The 19,126-nt window shown below is 41.2% G+C and overlaps 1 protein-coding gene across 1 annotated transcript in view; it reads right to left on the bottom strand.

Annotated features, from left to right (window-relative positions):
* LOC132394271 (contactin-associated protein-like 5) overlaps nt 1–19,126 on the bottom strand; it is a 977,958-nt gene that overhangs the window by 737,743 nt on the left and 221,089 nt on the right. The window contains exon 9 of the mRNA XM_059970196.1: nt 3,715–3,834. Within this exon, the coding sequence (XP_059826179.1) occupies nt 3,715–3,834 (120 nt within the window). The remainder of the gene's footprint in view (nt 1–3,714; nt 3,835–19,126) is intronic.

Below are 19,126 nucleotides of genomic sequence, written 5' to 3'. Positions count from 1 at the left end.
CCTCTCTGATTCTATCCTTTTCCATGATAATGCTAAAGGTGAGGGAGCGGTGATCACTGTCCCCCAGATGCTCACCCACTGACAGATCTGTGACCTGACCCAGTTCATTATCTTATACTAGATCTAGTATGGCATTCCCCCTAGTCGGCCTGTCAACATACTGTGACAGGAATCCATCCTGGACACACTTAACAAACTCTGCCCCATCTAAACCCTTGGAACTAATCAAGTGCCAATCAATATTAGGGAAGTTAAAGTCACCCATGATAACAACCCTGTTATTTTTGCATCTTTCCAAAATCTGCCTCCCAATCTGCTCCTCGGTATCTGCTACCATGGGGCCTATAGAGTACCCCCAGTAGAGTAACTGCTCCCTTCTTGTTCCTGACTTCCACCCATACTGACTCAAAAGAGGATCCTGCTACATTACCCACCCTTTCTGCAACTATAATAGTACCCCTGACCAGTAATGCCACCCGTCCTCCCCTTTTTTCCCCCTCTCTATCCCTTTTAAAGCACTGAAATCCAGGAATATTGAGAATCTATTCCTGCCCTGGTGCCAGCCAAGTCTCCATAATGGCCACTACATCATAATTCCATGTATGTGTCCATCACCTTTGTTCCTGATGCTTCTTGCATTGAAGTACACACACTTTAGGCCTTCTGCCTTACTACCTTTACACCCTTTATTCTGCTGTTCTTTCCTCAAAGCCTCTCTATATGTTAGATCCGGCTTTACTCCATGCACTTCTTTCACTGCTCTATCATTCTGGGTCCCATCCAAATTGCAAATTAGTTTAAACTCTCCCGAACTGGGTATATTTAATCACTAGAGCTTAGCAACAGAAGGCCTTTGCCAAGGTGCCAAACATGAAGCTACTTAACAAGTTAAGAGCCCATGGAGTTACAAAAAAGATATTAGCATTAATAGAGCAGTGGCTGATTGGCAGGTGGCAAACAGTGGGAATAAAGGGAACCTTTTCTAATTGGCTGCCGGTGACTGGAGGTGTTCCACAGGGATCTGTGTTGGGACCAATTCTTTTTAAATAATATGTTGGTGTTTTGGATGAAGAAATTAATGGCATTATGGCCAAGTGTCTGGATGATACGAAGATAGGTGGAGGGGCAGGAAGTGTTAAGAAAGCAGAGACAATACAGAAGGACTTAAACAGATTAGGAGAATGGGCAAAGAGGTGGAAGATGAAATACAGTGCAGGAAGTGTACGGTCATGCACTTTGGTGAAAGAAATAAAAGCGATGGCTTCTAAATGGAGAGAAAATTCAAAAATCTGCGGTGAATAAGGACATAGGAGTCCTCGTGCAGGATTGCCTAAAGATTAATTCGCAGGTTGGGTTGGTAGTGAGGAAGGCAAATGCAATGTTAGAATTCATTTCGACAGCATTCAAATATACAAGCAAATGTGTAATATTAAGGCTTTATTAGACACTGATGAGCCCTCTGATGTACATTGTTAACCATTGTTAACAGGTTTGGCCCTGTATCTGGGAAAAGATGTACTTCCTACGGTGGGGTGTCTGACCAGAGGACACAGCCTCAGAAAAGGGTGTCATCCATTTAGACCAGAGATGAGGTATTTCTTTGGCCAGAGAGTGATGGATCTGTGGAATTCACACCAAGTCATTGGGTATATTTAAGGCAGAGTTTGATAGATTTTGCATAGGTCAGGATATGAAGGGATACGGGAGAAGGCAGGAGATTGGGGCTGAGAGGGGATATACTGTGATGTACTGTGTTTTCAACTTCGTCTCAGGGAAACGTTCTTTCATTTCGCTGTTTACATGTGTACAGTTGAATTACAATCAGAACCAGAATCAGGTTTAATATCACCAGTATATTTTGTGAAACTTATTGTCCTTGTGGCAGCAGTACAATGCATTTGATAATAATAGAGAAAAACGTGAATTTCAGTAGGTAGATATGTATGCATTAACTAGTTAAATTAAATAAGTTGTGCAAAAATAGAAATAAAAGTGTAATGAGGTAGTGTTCTTGGATTCAATGTCCATTCAGAAATTGGATGGCAGAGGTGAAGAAACTGTTCCTGAACTGTTCAGTGTGTGCCTTTATTGTTCTGTACCTCTTTCCTGTTGGTAGCAATGAGAACAAGTCATGACCTGGGTGATGGGGGTCCCTAATGATGGATACCATATTAGCATCCGCAATGAACTTGAACTTAATATTAATCATGATATTGCTGTTTACTCCTTTATTTTTCTCCAGAATAGTGGCATGAAATCTTTTACATCCAGTTAATAAAATGTCAAAATGGTTGTTGTGATGCATTTAGTGTAGTAGTGTAGTGGTCAGTGCTTGTCATTCTCACTTTCAGCTTCCACTGCTGGGTAGGAGTCTTGCGAAAAGGAGCGCTGAATGCCTAAGTCTCTCTCTGACAGTACATAGCCTCTCCAGTAGCAAGCCTCCTTGCTGGTGACTCATGGAAATTAAACTCCTTTCGCACTCTGACTGAACTACAGAGGATAGGGAGAAGGTCTGGCCCCTGCAAATGTAGCACGCAGGCTCTTGGGTGTGTGTTCAGGCTTTGGTGCTTGTGAACCACATCCCCAGCCTCAGGAGAGATGAAGGCTATGGGAGTAAACTCAGACAGCAAATCCAGAGAGGAGCCCCTAATTCGGCTGGATGTCATGGAACGTCCTTCCAGCAGCTCCTGCTGCCAAGCTGGTACCAAACATAAGGCTTCATAAGCTTTCCTTTGTTCTACACTAGTGAGGACGAAAGAGGGATCTTGACGACTGGGCATCTCAGGATCTCCGTACCTTGGCCCAGGCTTGTGATGATGATCATCATCACCCATTGTCCTTCAAGACAGACGGATGCCAAACAACCAACCAATAAACAGACGGATACTGGCTTAACATTCCATCCATAAGAGTGTAAATCTGGAATTATAGGACCCTCATTATTGGAGTGGCATCCCAGTTTATGCCTAGTCTTGAAATCTTAAACATCCAACCCCAGCTCTAATACACAAATAGCCGATTTCTATGTCTTACATTAATTTATTTTCTGAATGTTGTACTCAGTGGAAACTTACTAGCCATCAGCATGGTAGCAACCTTTCAGATTGTTGTCACTGGTGGAAGCATAGGATACAATTGGATTATATAAAAGGAAGAGCAAATTTAGAATGTCAGATAACTATATTAATAGTTAAAGGCATCTATGGAAAAACAATATATATTCTTTTGTGAACTGAATAACAACTTTGAAGTTAAATGGTTGTTTTTTAACTGAACAAATACTTTTTATGAAGTTGATTTTTTTCAAAAAGCTTAAATATGAAAGTGCAATCAGAAGCTGTGGAAGTACAAGGCGCATCAATCAGGGGTGTGTGTGGACTGAACATTCATAAGAGTTGTAGGTTTAGGTGTCTTGCTACCAAGACCTACTGAACTATATTTTAGCAACATAGTTCACTACTAGAAAGAAAATACTGGTTTGAAATTATAACATTGATTTGCTACAAGAATCTCCCCTTCTTTGTCTCATGGATTATTCAGACAAATGAATGGGTGCACTTTATTTTCATGTGCTATATGTTCAGTTTAATTACCAAAAGATAAATCTGTTCACTGAGTAGAAGGAATTACTGATTATCCCATGCTTTTTCCTTGATTTCCTAAAGGAACTGGTATATAGTCTCTTCAGAGTAAGTCCAGTGCAAAGCAGCTCACCTGTCATGTTACAGTACACAAGGAGAGGTCCCACTGCCCCACTGCCATCGGGATCAATGGAGAAGAAACCTGATGTGTTCCCTTTGTGTTTGTAAGCTTCACATGATTGCTCATGCACCGCTGCAGCGAGAGAACAAAATAATAAGAATCTTCAACAGGAGAGAATCTGCAGATGCTGGAGATCCAAAACAACACACACAAAGTGCTGGAGGAACTCAGCAGGCTAGGCAGCATCTGTTGAAAAGAGTAAACAGTCAATGTGTCGGGCCAAGACCCTTCTTTAGGACAGTGTGATTTAAACATATAAATTACTTATAAAGGGAATTATTCTGCAATTCAGTAAGAACTACATGTTTACAATCAATCCAGTTCAAAAATACGTATTACTAAATAGATTACATTTTTGAAGAAAACTCAGAACTCTAAAGCTGATGCTTTATTGATTAAGACTATTGATAAGATCTGGTTTAAAAGTCAATGGTGAGGATTTCAGATGAGCTGAGTATGGAGAAGCTTTCTGCAAAGAGTTTTTGGAAGATGGAATGTGTTAGCACATTGAAGCAGAAACCCTTATTTCCTGAAAGCAAGTGAAGGCCATGCATTTAAGGTGAGAGAGGAATAATTTTGAAGGAGATGTGATGGGCAGGTTTCTTTTACACATAGTGGTGGGTGTCTGGGGTGTTTGTAGACACAGATGCTTTAAGGACTTTTAAGACTTGTTTAGATAGGCACATGCATGTGATGAAAATGGAACAATATGGACATTGTGTGGACAGAAGGGATTGGTTTTGTTGGCCTTTTGATTACTAATTTAATTGGCTTGGCACAGTAGTGTAAGCTGAAGGGCTTGTTCCTGTGCTGTAATTTTCTATGCTCTATGTCAATATTCTACAAGTGACAAAGAGATTTGAGGGCCATGAATTCTAATTCAAGTTCCAAGATCAGGTTTATCATTCAACCATGCATGAATATTGCCAAACAAAACAGCATACACAGCATTTAGCATAAATAGTACATTTGGTTTATTTTATTATATTAGCTTTGATTGCTCAAGAAAGGAGCTAGCTCAGTAGGAGACCATAAGTCATAGCTGATATTAGGCCATTTGGCCCATCGAATCTGTAATTATGTCATTCATCATGACTGATTCTCTGGCAAAATAAATTTCTCTATATCTCTGTTTTAAATGGACACCCGTCTTTCCTGAGGCTGTGCCCTCTTGTCCTAGACACCCCCACCATGGGCAGCATCCTTTCCACATCTACTCTGTCTAAGTCTTTCAACATTCGAAAGGTTTCAATGAGATTCTTCTAAACTCCAGTTAGTACAGACCCACAACCATCAAACATTCCTCATATGATAACCCTTTCGTTCCCAGAAATATCCCCATGAATCTCCTCTGAAACTTCTCCAATGCCAGCACATCTTTTCCTAGATGAGGAGCCCAAAACGGTTCACAATACTCAAGGTGAGGCCTCACCAATGCCTTATAAAGCCTCAGCATCACATCCCTGCTCTTGTATTCTAGACCTCTAGAAATGAATGTTAACATTGCATTTGCCTTCCTCACCACCGACTCAATCTGCAATTTAACCTTTAGGGTGTTCTGCACAAGAACTCCTAAGTCTCTTTGCATTTCAGATTTTTGGAACTTATCTCCATTTAGAAAATAGTCTGCACACTTATTTAAACTACCAAAGTGCATGACCATGCTTTTTCCAATATTGTATTTCTTTGTCACTCTCTTGTCCATTCTCCCAATCTGTTGAAGTCCTTCTGCAACCTTCCTGTTTACTCAACACTACCTGCCCCTCCAACAATCCTCATATCATCTGCAAACTTGACAACAAAGCCATCTATTCCATATTCCTCTAAATCATAGTTATACAGCATAAAAAGTGGTCCCAGCACCAACCCCTATGAAACACCACTAGTCACTGGCAGCCAACCAACAAGGAACTTTTTATTCCAACTTGCTATCTCTTGCCAATCAGCCAATGCACTAAGCATTCCAGTAACTTTCCTGTAATGCCATGGGCTCTTAATTTGGTAGGCAGCCTCATGTGTGGCACCTTTGTCAAAGGCCTTCTGAAAGTCCAAATGTACAACATCTACTGCATCCCCTCTATCTATCTTACGTGTAATCTCCTCGAAGAATTCCAACATGTTCGTCAGGCAAGAATTTCTCTTAAGGAAACCATGCTGACTTTGTCCTACCTTGCCCCGTATCTCCAAGTACCCCATAACCTTATCCATAACAATTAACAATTGACATTTTCCTAACACTGAGGTCAGACAAACTTGTCTATAATTTCCTTTCTGCTGCCTTCCTGCTTTCTTAAAGACTGGAGTGCATTTGCAATTTTCCATTCCCCTGGCACCATGCAAGAGTCCAATAATCTTTGAAATAACATTACTAATGTCTCTGGAAGCTCTACCACTACCTCTTTCAGAACCCTAGGGTGAAGCTTATCTGGTCCAGATGACTTAAGTCTTTCAGCTTTTTGAGCACTTTATCCCTTGTAATAGTAACTGCACACATTTCTCTTCCCTCACATCCTTCAACATCTTCCACAGTGAAGACTGATATAAAATTCTCAATTTATCTGCCATCTCCTTATCCCCGTTATTATTTGTCCGGCCTTATTTTCTAGTGGTCCTATATCCATTCTCATCTCCCTTACTTTTTACATAGCTGAGAAAGCTTTTACTATCCCCTTTGATATTGCTTGCTATGATATTTAATCTTTTCCCTCCTAATGATTCTTTTATTTGCTCTTTGTAGGGTTTTAAAAGCTTCCCAATACTCTATATTCCCACTAATTTTTGTTTTGTTTTATGCCCTCTGATTTGCTTTTACATTAACTTTGTCTACCCTTGTCAGCCACAGTTGTACTATTTAGCCATTTGAGTATTTTTTAGAATATATCTATCCTGCATGTTCCTCATTTTTCCTAAAACTCATGCCATTATTGTCATCCCTGCCATTATCTCCTTCCAATTTACTTCAGCCAGCTCCTCTCTCATACCAATGTGATTTCCTTTACTCCACTGAAATATTGCTACGTCAGACTTTTATTTCTCCCTATCAAATTTAAAGATGAACTTAGTCACATTGTGATCACTGCCTCCTAAGGGTTCTTCTACCTTAAGCTCCCTTATCACCTCTGGTTGATTCCATAACACCCTATCCAGTTTTGGTGATCCCCTGGTAGGCTTAATGGCAAGCTGCTCTAAAAGGCCATCTGGTTGGCATTCAACAAACTCAATCTCTTAGGATACATTTCCAACCTGATTTTCCCAACCGACCTGCATGTTGAAATCTCTCTCTCCATGACTATCATAACATTGTCCTTTTGACATACCTTTTTCTATTTTTTGTTGTAAACTGGTCCACAACCCAGTTACTGTTGGGAGGCCTGTGTATAACTGCCATCAGGGTCCTATTACCCTTGCAGAAACACTGATAGGCCTTCTCAGTTCGAAACTGCTTCAGAGTTGTAATGTTGTTCCATTATAGAAGCAAGCAATTATACCATTGAACTCCGGCTGTGTGTTAGTATGAGCAATGCAGTTACTTTCATGACATGCCACTATGGCTGGAGTTCGGCAATTTTATATATATATATTCATTTTTTTTCCTTTTACACACTATTATAATTCGTTTTTAAATTTCGTAGTTAAATTATCTTCCAACAGCCTTTCTCAGGGACAAAAGCAAAACAATATTCTGGAAGAACTCAGCAGGCCAAGGTGTAAGTCAACATTTTGAGTCAAGGCCCTGCGTCAAGACCGAGCAGGAAGGTACAGACTGTCAGTAATAGCAGTATGAAGAAGGAGAGTTTGGTGATGGAGGCTCATAGGTGATAGGAAGATCAATCTTGCCGTAGGTCAATCTTGTCCTTGTGGAGCACATTGTAGCATAGCAATTAGTGTGACCCTGTTACTGCTCAGGGTATTAGAGTTCGATACTCAATTCCAGCCTTTGTATGATCCTTCCCCTGTGTGCATGGGTTTTCTTCCGGGTGCTCCGGTTTCCTCCTACATTTCAAAGATGCACCTATTAGTAGGTTAGTTGGCCATTGTAAATTGTCCCATGATTACACCTGGGGTAATTTGATGGGTTGCTGGGTGGCACGGCTTGCTGGGCCAGAAGGACCCATTCCCTGAAGTACCTCTAAATTAAAAATAAGTAAATAGTTTAGCTAATCTCTATAAATCTGTGTACCTGTATGTGAATACTTCCAAATATGGAAATAATCCTTATTCACTTAGTTTGTTCAGCTCCCCATGAATACCAATGTTCAGTAAAATCTCTCTCAACCTTCTTCTCTCCAAGAATGGGAAGGTTACAACTTCTCACACTCCAAAGGAAATGTTCAAAAATATGATTTATTTATAAATATGCATTTTTGCCAAAGAGTGATTCTGGTGTTCCTGAGACCAATATGGGAAATATAGTCAGCACTCTTGTGAATGTCACATACTTTTTCAAATTTGGTGCTAAAAATTGGACACAGTACTCCAGATGTGGCTGAATTAGTGTTTTATAGTTTCAACAGCATGTCTGTTCACAGCTCCCACGAATTTATCATTTAGCCTTAAAGACGGATGTTGCACTTGCACAAATAGATAAAGAATGGAGATTCATAGGGAACATGCTGCTGTGACAATTAAATCTTTCAGTTGAAAATGGTAGGAAACTTACAAGTCAGCTTAATATCCTTTTCTAGCATGTGATCTGTAGCCATGTGGGCATTGGTCTTCATGTACATATCCAGATATCAGTTGATTACAATGAGGATTTTTGCCTCTACCATACTTCTAGACAGTGAGTTCCAGATCACTAACACTTTCTGAGGGAAAAACTATTTTCTGCATTTTGGTCATGGTTTCTACAATAATTTTAAAGCAATCCCCTTAGTTTTAGACTCCACTGTTAATAGCTTCTTCCTAGTTACTCTCTCCATACCCTTCATAATACAATAAGCCTCAATGATGTCTCACCTCAGCCCCCTCTGTTATTAACAGAACAGCTCCAGTTTATGATCTAACTAGCACTGTGCACATACTCTGTAATGTCCCTCTGGTCTCCAACTCAATTACTGTGTTCCTATTATATATTCCCTTGTCTTTTAACCCCTTAAGCTCTCTTTATTAGCTTTCATATTTATATACTGTAATTCTTATTTTATATAAATCTTTATTCTTTATAGACCATAGGACTATAAAACATAGCAGCAGAATTAGGCTATTTGGCCTATTGGGTCTGCTCTCCTATTCAATCAAGGCTAATCCTCTTTTTCCTCTCCTCAACTCCATTTCTCGGCCTTCTCCCCATAACCCTCGATGCCATGTCCAATCAAGAACTGATCAAGCTCTGCCTTAAATACACCCAACAACCTGGCCTCCACAGCTGCCTGTGGTAAAAAAAATCCAGAAACTTAGCATACTCTGACTAAAGAAATTTCCCCACATCTCTGTTTTAAATGGACAACCCTCTCTCCTGAGGTTCTGCCCTCTTGTTCTAGTCTTCCCAACGATGGGAAACATCCTTTGCACATATACTCTGTCTAGCCTTTTCAACATTTGGAAGGTTTCAATAAGGTCCCCCATCATCCATCTAAATTTCAGTGAGCACAGATCCAGAGCCATTAAACGTTCCTTGTATAATAACCCTTTCATTCCTGGAAAAATCCATGTGATCCTCCTCTGAATCCTCTTCTATGCCAGCATATCTTTTCTTAGATGAGGAGCCCATAACTGTTCACAATACTCAAGGTGAGGCCTCACTAGTACCTTATAAAGCCTTAGTATCACATCCCTGCTCTTGTATTCTAGACCTCTAGAAATGAATGCTAACATTGTATTTGCCTTCCTCACCACTGACTTAACCTGCAGTTAACTGTTCTGCATAAGGACTCCCAATTCCCTGCATCTCAGATTTTTGGACCTTATCCCCATTTAGAAAATAGACTGCACATTTATTTCTACTACCAGAGTACATGACCATGCCTTTTCTAATATTGTATTTCATTTGCCACTCTCTTGCCCATTCTCCTAATCTGTCTAAGTCCTTCTGCAGCTTATCTGTTTCCTTAACACTACCTGCCCCTCCATCAATCTTTGTATTGTCTGCAACCTTGACAACAAAGCCATCTATTCCATCATTTAAATTAGTGGTCACCAACCTTTTTAAGCCCAAGATCCCCTACCTCGGGCTTACTGAAAGGCAAGATCGACCTACTAAATCGTTTAGAGAAAAAACAGCTCAGATTGTACTTCCAACTTGAGAACTTTTATTTGGGCTAATTGTATTTTAATTACATAAAATGCTTTTGTCAAACTTTCAAATTAATTCAACCAAGAAAACACTGTAACTAGCACATCAAACAGGCTATAGTGGCATCAAGCTCATCCAATAATGACTTGAATAAGCAGTGCTGAAACACTACAGCACAGTGCTATAAAACCAACGTGCACACCGTGCATTGCTGGGGCCCCATCAGTAGTAATTGCCACCAGTTTATGAATGGGGATGTCATTTTCACGGACTTTTTTTAAAAATCATTGTGAATATCCTCACCTCTTGTTCTCTCCTTTAAGTGCAAAAGAGTGAGGAAGTCCTCCCTTGTTGTAAAATCCTGGAAAGCCATTCTGACAAATACAACAAACTGAGCTGTTTGCATTACATCCAGGGATTCATCGAACTGTCGTGAAAAATATTCATGGAGTGACAAGTCCTTTAACACTTGTCGATCCACGTCCTCTGAGCCTTAAACCCCGATTTCAGCTCCTCTACTTTCCTGGTATTGGTAAACTGTTACTGAGACATTTCTTTACATTTGGGGAATGTTGGAATTTAAAAGGGGAGAAGTGTTGTAATGTGAGCATTATAAAGATAAGTTAATACCAATTAGAATCATGGTAAAGCTGTTTGTAAAGAGAGATTTCTTCCAGGGTTGCAGGGTTTTCTGCCCAGTGCGCATTTGTGAAAGCCTCTGTAGTCGAATATCGTTTTACCATCCTAGATAAAGTTGTTCCTTTTGGGCATGAAGTTATCGAGTGGTCCTTTTTCAAAGTAGAAGCTACTACATACTTGCATCAAAAGGTTTATCAGGCATAATGAATTTGTGTATTTATTACTCATTTTTTCCGGGATCTACTGGGAAAGTGGCAAAGATCGACCAGTTGATCACAATCGACGGGTTGGCGACCACTAATCTAAATCATAGATATACAGCTTAAGAAGAAGCAGGCCCAACACCAACCCCTGCAGAACACCACTCGTCTCTGGCAGCCAACTAGAAAAGGATCCATTTATTCACAAATGCCATCTCCTACCAATCAGCAAATGCTCTAACAACATCAGTAACTTTTCTATAAAACCCTGGGCTCTTAACCTGGTGGCAGCCTAATGAGTGGCACCTTTTCAAAGACCTTCTGAAAGTTCAAATGTACAACATCTACTACATCCCCTTTATCTATGTGTAATCTCCTCAAAGAATTCCAACATGTTCGCCAGGCAATATTTTTCCTTAAGGAAACCATGCTAACTTTGTCCTACCTTGTCCTGTATCTCCAAGTACCCCATAATTTTATCCTTAACAATTGACTCTAACATCTTCCCAACCACAGAGGTCAGGCTAACCAGTCTAAGGATGTTGTCTAAGTTGCATGCCATTTTGGACAATGACTCCCATCCACTCCATAATGTACTGGTTAGGCACAGGAGTACATTCAGCCAGAGACTCATTCCACCGAGATAGACAATAGACAATAGCCATTCGGCCCCTCGAGTCTGCACCGCCATTCTGAGATCATGGCTGATCATTCACTATCAATACCCAGTCCCTGCTTTGTCCCCATATCCCTTGATTCCCCTATCCATCAGATATCTATCCAGCTCCTTCTTGAAAGCATCCAGAGAATTGGCCTCCACCGTCTTCCGAGGCAGTGCATTCCACACCTCCACAACTCTCTGGGAGAAGAAGCTCTTCCTCAACTCTGTTTTAAATAACTGACCTCTTATTCTCAATCCATGCCCTCTGGTACTGGACTCTCCCAACATCGGGAACATATTTCCTGCCTCAATCCTATCAAATCCTTTAATTATCTTAAACGTTTCAATCAGATCCCCTCTCAATCTCCTCAATTCCAGCATGTACAAGCCCAATCTCTCCAATCTCTCTGCGTAAGACAGCCCTGCCATCCCAGGAATCAACCTAGTGAATCTACGCTGCACTTCCTCAATTGCCAGAATGTCCTTCCTTAAACCTGGAGACCAAAACTGTACACAATATTCCAGGTGTGGTCTCACCAGGGCCCTGTACAAATGCAAAAGGACATCCTTGCTCTTGTACTCAATTCCCCTTGTAACAAAGGCCAACATTCCATTTGCCCTCTTCACTGCCTGTTGCACTTGCTCATTCACCTTCATTAACTGATGAACTAGGACTCCTAGGTCTCTTTGCATTTCTCCCTTACCTAACTCTACACCGTTCAGACAATACTCTGCCCTCTTGTTCCTGCTTCCAAAGTGGATAACTTCACATTTATTCACATTGAATGACATCTACCAAGTATCTGCCCACTCACCCAGCCTATCCAAGTCTCCCTGTATTCTCCTAACGTCCTCTTCGCATGTCACACTGCCATCCAGTTTAGTATCATCAGCAAACTTGCTGATATAGTTTTCAATGCCCTCATCTAAATCGTTGACATAAATCGTAAAGAGCTGTGGTCCCAATACAGAGCCCTGTGGTACCCCACTAGTTGATGTAACACTAAGCGGCATAGGAAGTCATTCCTACCTGTGGCCATCAAACTTTACAACTCCTGAGATACCCTGAGCCAATAGGCTGGTCCTGGACTTATTTCCACTTGGCATGATTAACTTAATTTTATTTAATTATTTATGGTTTTATATTGCTATATTTCTTCACTATTCTTGGTTGGTGCTGCTGTAATGAAACCCAATTTCCTTCAGGATCAATAAAGTATGTCTGTCTGTCTGTCCATAATTTCTTTTCTGTTGCCTTCCTCCTTTCTTAAAGACTGGAGTGACATTTGCAATTTTCCAGTCCTCTGGCAGGATGCAAGAGTCCAATAATTTTTGAAATATCATTACTAATATCTCCAGAAGCTCTACCACTACCTCTTTCAGAACCCTAGGGTGCAGCTTATCTGGTCCAGATGACCTAAGTCTTTCAGCTTTTTGAGCACTTTATCCCTTGTAATAGTAACTACATTCACTTCTCTTCCCTCACATCCTTCAACATCTGGCACACTGCCATTGTCTTCCACAGTGAAGACTGATGTAAAATTTTCAATTCATCTGCCATCTCATCATCTCCATTATTATTTGTCTGGCCTCGTTTTCTAGTGGTCCTATATCCATTCTCATCTCCCTTTTATTTTTTACATACCTGAGAAAGCTTTTACTATCCACTTTGATATTGTTTTCTAGCTTGCTTTCATGTTTCACCTTTTCCCTTCTAGTGATTTTTTTTTAGTTGTTTTCTATAGGGATTTAAAGCTTCCCAGTCCTCTGCCTTCCCATTAATTTTTTGGTTTGTAGTTTTGACTTCCATTGTCAGCCATGGTTCTACTATTTTGCCAATGTGTTTTTCTTCATTTTTGGAATACATCTACCTTGCACTTTCCTCATCTTTCCCAGAAACTCACACCATTGCTACTCTGTTGTCATCCCTACCAGCATCTCCTTTTCCAATTTACTTTGACCAACTCCTCTCTGATGCTAATGTAATGTCCTTTACTCCACTGAAATACTGCTATGTTAGACTACTTTCTCCCTATCACATGTTAAGTTGAACTCAATCATATTGTGACCACTGATTCCTAAAGGTTCTTTTAACTTAAGCTCCCTTATGACCTTTGGTTCATTATATAACATCAATACAGTATAGCTGATTCCTCTTGTAGGATCCACAACAAATCGTTCTAAAAAGCCATCTAATAGGCATTCAGCAAACTTTTTCTCAATATAATTGCTGTATATTTTATTTTGTTCAAGTTGCACTCTGACCAACAGACCACAGTAAATTCCTAATGCACATACAGTAAATGTATTTGACAAATAAAGTTGATTGCTGACCCTGAATCCCTAGTGCATCTTCTCAAATGCTTTTCTGGATTAATATCCATTTAGCAATTTTTGCCCAAATTATTGACATCATCCCACAGTGTAAAGACTCCCCCACCCCCACCACTTTTAACCACCAGATCATTTCTTGCTTTATTCTCAAGCTGCTGCATTTTATTCCAAGTTATTAATATATTACAAACAAAGAACCCTGTTAGTAACATTCTTCCATTCATAAAATCCTCTATTGACCATTACACTTTACGTAGAGTCATAAAGTACTAGAGACACTAAAGAAACTCTCCCTATGGCCTGTCAAGTCCATGTCGACATGACGGTGAACAGCATCAAGGGATCAAGGGCACCTTCAAAAGGCGACACCTCAAAAAGGCACCATCTATCATTAAGGACCACCCTCACCCAGGACATGCCCTCCTTTCATTGCTACCATCAAGGAAGAGGTGCAGTAGCCTGGAAACATACAGTCATTGTTTGGGGAACAGCTTATCCCCTCCACCATCAGATTTCTGAATGGACAATGAATCCATAGGCACTATTATTATGTATTGCATTGTACTGCTGCCTCAGAACATTTCACAAAGTATGCCTATGATTTTAAACATGATTCTGATTCTGACCTGATCTTCTGCCTAGTTTCATGTAACTTCACTCAGACCATAACCCTCCAAAATCCTGCCATCCATAAACCTATCTTAAACGTTAACATTGAACCCACATCTACCACTTCTGCTGGCAGCTCGTTCCATACTCTGTTTCCTCTCAGATTCCCCTTAAAAATTCACCCTAAGCCCTGAGCTCTAGTCCTAGTCTCCCCAGCCTGAGGAGATAAAAGCCTGCATGTTTTCACCCTATCTGTACCCCTCTACGAGACCTACCCTCATTCTTCTTACCATTAAGCCAATTTTAAACCCAGTTCCTCACATTTCATTAGATCCAATGATCTTTTATCTTTTTAAACCCACCTGCCATATGAGATTTTGCTGAAATCCATGGAGACTACATTACATGTACTGCCCTCATCAAGCTCAAAATTGCTGCACAGACTTGACCTTCCCCTAACTAATTTGTTCTGTCTGGAACGGTTTAATCATTGCCTTTCAAAATGAAGGCTTGTACCGTTCCTTATAATTACACTTAATTAAACTACCAGACCTGTAATTACTTGGTTTATTTCTTCCTCCTCACCAGGGAAGATTGAGAAATAATGATCTTTTTTCACTTTTAAAATGAATGGTAATTTAGCCATTCTCAAAGATGCTAACTTATTTAAGACTTCCTCTTTAACAATGTTGCTCTGTCCTATAGTTTAACCTTTTTTTTGTGTGTGCCGTACTCTGCCAGAGTCTTGGTGACCACTTTTATTCAAGTGGTTGTCTTGGAGGAAAGATTCTGTGAGTGGTCCCCTATGTCCTTCTCACAGCTTAGTTGATTTTTTTTTACGAGGCCGAGTTGCGAGCTCAACACTCAACCCGGCACGGATGGAAAGCATGTCCGGGAGCAGCCCGACTGGATTCAAACTCAGGAACCTTCGCTCTGGAGTCTGGTGCTGATGTCACTGTGCCACCAGCCGGCCGGTTTAACCTTATCCTCCTTAAATATAATATAGAGTCATTTCTCTGCTTGATGATGAATCCACAAATCATTCAGTGAGAAAACATTTCCCAGGGAACTACACGTGAAGTACATCCAGCTGTGGATCCTTGAAGGCCACGTTAGGGATCTGGAGCAGCAGCTGGGTGACCTTCAGCTTGTACAGGAGAGTGAGGGGATAGTCGATCAGAGCTACAGGGAAGTAGGCACTCCGAAGTTGTAGGAGGCTGTCAGGAGAAATGGAAATGTGAATAGGCAGTTAGCATAGAGCACACCTGTGGCCAGTCCCCTCAATAATAAGTATACCACTTCAGATACTGTTGTGGGGGTTGGACTCCCAGGGGAATGCCACAGAGACAAGGTTACTGGCACTGAGCATGGGTTCATGGTGAAGAAGGGAAAGAGGGAGAAGAGGCAAGCAGTACAGTGGCATATAGTGTCCAAACCTTCCCCACCATTACCCTTTCAGATCTGCCTGAGCACCATGATTGGGCATCTTTTACATACCTGTTGCATCCTTTTTAAAATGGCTATCATGGCACATCGATGTATCCCTTTTGGGTCGGCCCCTGCCGTCCCCTATCTTGTATTTCCTTCTGGTTTTGCTTAGCTTTCACAGCATGTTCATGATCTCCCATCCCCTCTGGGCTTGTCACATTGCATCTCTTCACTTTGTCCAATCCACTTCCTGTCACCCTGCTCTCTTTATTTCACTCTGTAGAGTAGACGATTACTGTTACACATTCCTAGATTTGTTGCCTCTTCACTGTCCATTCTTGCTGCGATGCTGGGCAACCACTCTTCCAGATCTGCCTGGTCTACACTGTCATTCATTGGTACTATTCTTCGATTTCTATACTCACTGCCAGTCTTAAATGACTTACACAGATGCTGTGACCCCCACAATTAGGAGAAACAACTTCCCCACATTAGCAGGACTGACGAAACAAGCCAATTCTAACGGACTAAGCTTAAATAATCGGGTTCGGGAAACAAATGGAAGAGACCCCATAAAAGGGGACATGAGGTGAATTTAGAGGAGCAGACTAAGGAAAATCCAAATAGATTTTATAAGCATATTAAGAGAAAAAGGAAAAAATAGCCCAGGGATTGGATGTGTTAAAACGTATGAAGGAAGGGAAGTAAATCTTAAGGGCTTGGGAAACCAGAGAAGACATTTTGGAAGCCCTAGTTGAGATATGTGCATCATTGTCAGTGATGGATGAAGTGCTGGTAGACTGGAGGGTAGCTAATCTTGCACCCTTATCTATGGGGGGGGGGGGGGGCTGTAAAAAATCTGGGAACTAGACCAGCAAGTCTGACATCTATGGTAGGTAAGTAACAAAGGGTATTCTGAAGGGTAAGATACACATGAATTTGAAAAGATGGATCGATTAGGGGAGATCACGTCTCACAAATGGGAATGAGATTTTTGAAGAAGGAATACAGTCATTAAGCTAGACAGATTGCAGACAAAATTTACAAACATGTTGCTGGGACTTGAGGGTCTGAGTTATACAAAGATCTTTAACAGCACGGGCCGTTATTCAATGGAGCATCAGAGAATGAGGGTGATCTTATAGAGGTGGGCAAAAAAAATGACAGTTCCTGAACCTGGTGGTGAGAGTCCTAAGGCTCTTCTGCCTTCTACCTGATGGCACAGCAAGAACTGAGCATGACCTGAATGGTGGGCACCTTTGATGATGGATGTTGCTTTCCTATGTCAGTGTTTCATGTACTGGATGAATCCATTACTGTTTGTGGGATTGTCCATTCAAAGCATTGGTGTTTCCATACCAGACTGTGATGTAGCCAGTCAATACACTCTCCGATACACCTCTGTAGAAGTTCGTCAAAGGTTTAGATGTCATGCTAAATCTCCGCAAATTCCTGAGGAAGCAGAGGTACTGCCATGCTTTTTTCATAATTGCACTTACGTGCTGGCTCCAGAACAGGTCACCTGAAATAGTAACACCCACGAATTTAAAGTTGCTAACTCTCTCCATCTCTGGTCCTCCAATGAGGACCTCTGGTTTCCCTCTACTGAAGTCTATGATCAGTTCCTTGGTCTTGTTTTCATTGTTGTAATGACATCAATCAGCCAGGTTTTCAATCACGCGCCTGTATCACCACCATTGATTTAGCCTACAACGGTTGTGTCATCAGCAAACTTGAATATGGCATTGGAGCTGTACTTAGCCACACAGTCATAGGTGTCGCACAAGTAAAGCAGCTAAGCACACAGCCCTATGGTGCACCTATGCTGATGGAGATCGTGGAGGAGATGCTGTTGCTAACGTGAACTAACTAGGGTCCCCGAGTAAGGAAATCCAAATCCAGCTGCACAAGGAGGCATTACGACCAACGACTTGAAGCTTATTAATTAGTTTTGAGCAGATGATGGCATTAAATGCTAAGCTGTGATCAATAAAGAGCATGCATCTTGGCTGTCCAAATGTTCCAGAATTGAGTTAAGAGCCAATGAGATGGCATCTGCTGTGAACCTGTTGCTCCAGAAGGCAAATTGGAGCAGATTGAAGTCACCTCTCAGGCAGGAGCTGATAGGTTTCATCACCAACCTCTCAAAACACTTCATCACTGTGGATGTAAGTGCAATTGGGTGATAGTCATTGCGGCAGGTCACTACGCTGTTCTTGAGCACCAGTATATTTGAAGCCTGCTTGAAACAGATGGGTACCACACAATGCCAAAGCGAGAGGTTGAAGATTGCAGTGAACACACAGATCAGTTGGTCAGTACAGACCTTTAACTTGTGACCAGGTGCCCTATTCAGTCTGACTGCTTTCCGTAGATTCAGCTTGCATGTCAGCCTCAGAGACCGAGATCATAGGGTTATTGGGAGATGAGGGGATTTGCAATGGTTCCTCCATGTTCTGATGGTCAGACTGAGCATAGAAGGCATTGATTCATCTGGAAGCAAAGCCCTTCTGCCTCCCATGTTCCCTGATTTAACCTTGTAGGAAGTGATGGCATTCAAACTCTACGACAGCTGGCAAACATCCCTTATGGGTTCTGAATTTGCACTTCACCTATGAGATAGCTTTCTGGAGATCATATCTGCACCCCTTGTAGCTTTCTTGATTTCCAGACTTCAATGCTTCTGATTTCCCCCTCAGCAGATTTAGGATCTCATGGTTTATCCAGGGCTTCTGATTGGTGAAAATTTTGAATAATTTAGTGGGGACACACTCATCTACAGCTGTCTTTATAAAGTCTGTTACAACCAAGGTGTGTTCATTCAGATTTCAACGTGAGTGCTTGAACATAGCGCAGTTCACTGACTCAAATAAATCCCGTAATTGCCCCTCTGCCTTCCATGGCTACTCTTAGTTATCCTAATCTCTGGAGCCTTGCATTTTAGGCTCTGCCTGTAAGCAGGTAGAAGGACAGCCAAGTTATCCAGTTCACCAAAATATGGTGCAGGCAAGGAATGGTAGGCATTCCCTGTCTTAGTATAACAGTAGTCTAGTATATTGCTACAGGTTATATGCTAGAGATAATTGGGAAATGTTTTCTTCAAATGGGCCTGACTGAACTATAGTTTGAAATGCTCCTGGATGAACTATCTCTTGTTTGCAGACAACAATGTGCAGTGTCACAAGTGCTCAATTATAGTTGGCCGCTGGCGGTATATAAGCTGTGGTCAGGTTCACGGATGAGTATTCCTGAGGTAAA

Source organism: Hypanus sabinus, chromosome 5 (assembly GCF_030144855.1).
Source record: "Hypanus sabinus isolate sHypSab1 chromosome 5, sHypSab1.hap1, whole genome shotgun sequence".
In the NCBI taxonomy this organism is placed as follows: Eukaryota; Metazoa; Chordata; class Chondrichthyes; order Myliobatiformes; family Dasyatidae; genus Hypanus; species Hypanus sabinus.
This window is presented reverse-complemented; position numbering and strand designations above follow the sequence as displayed.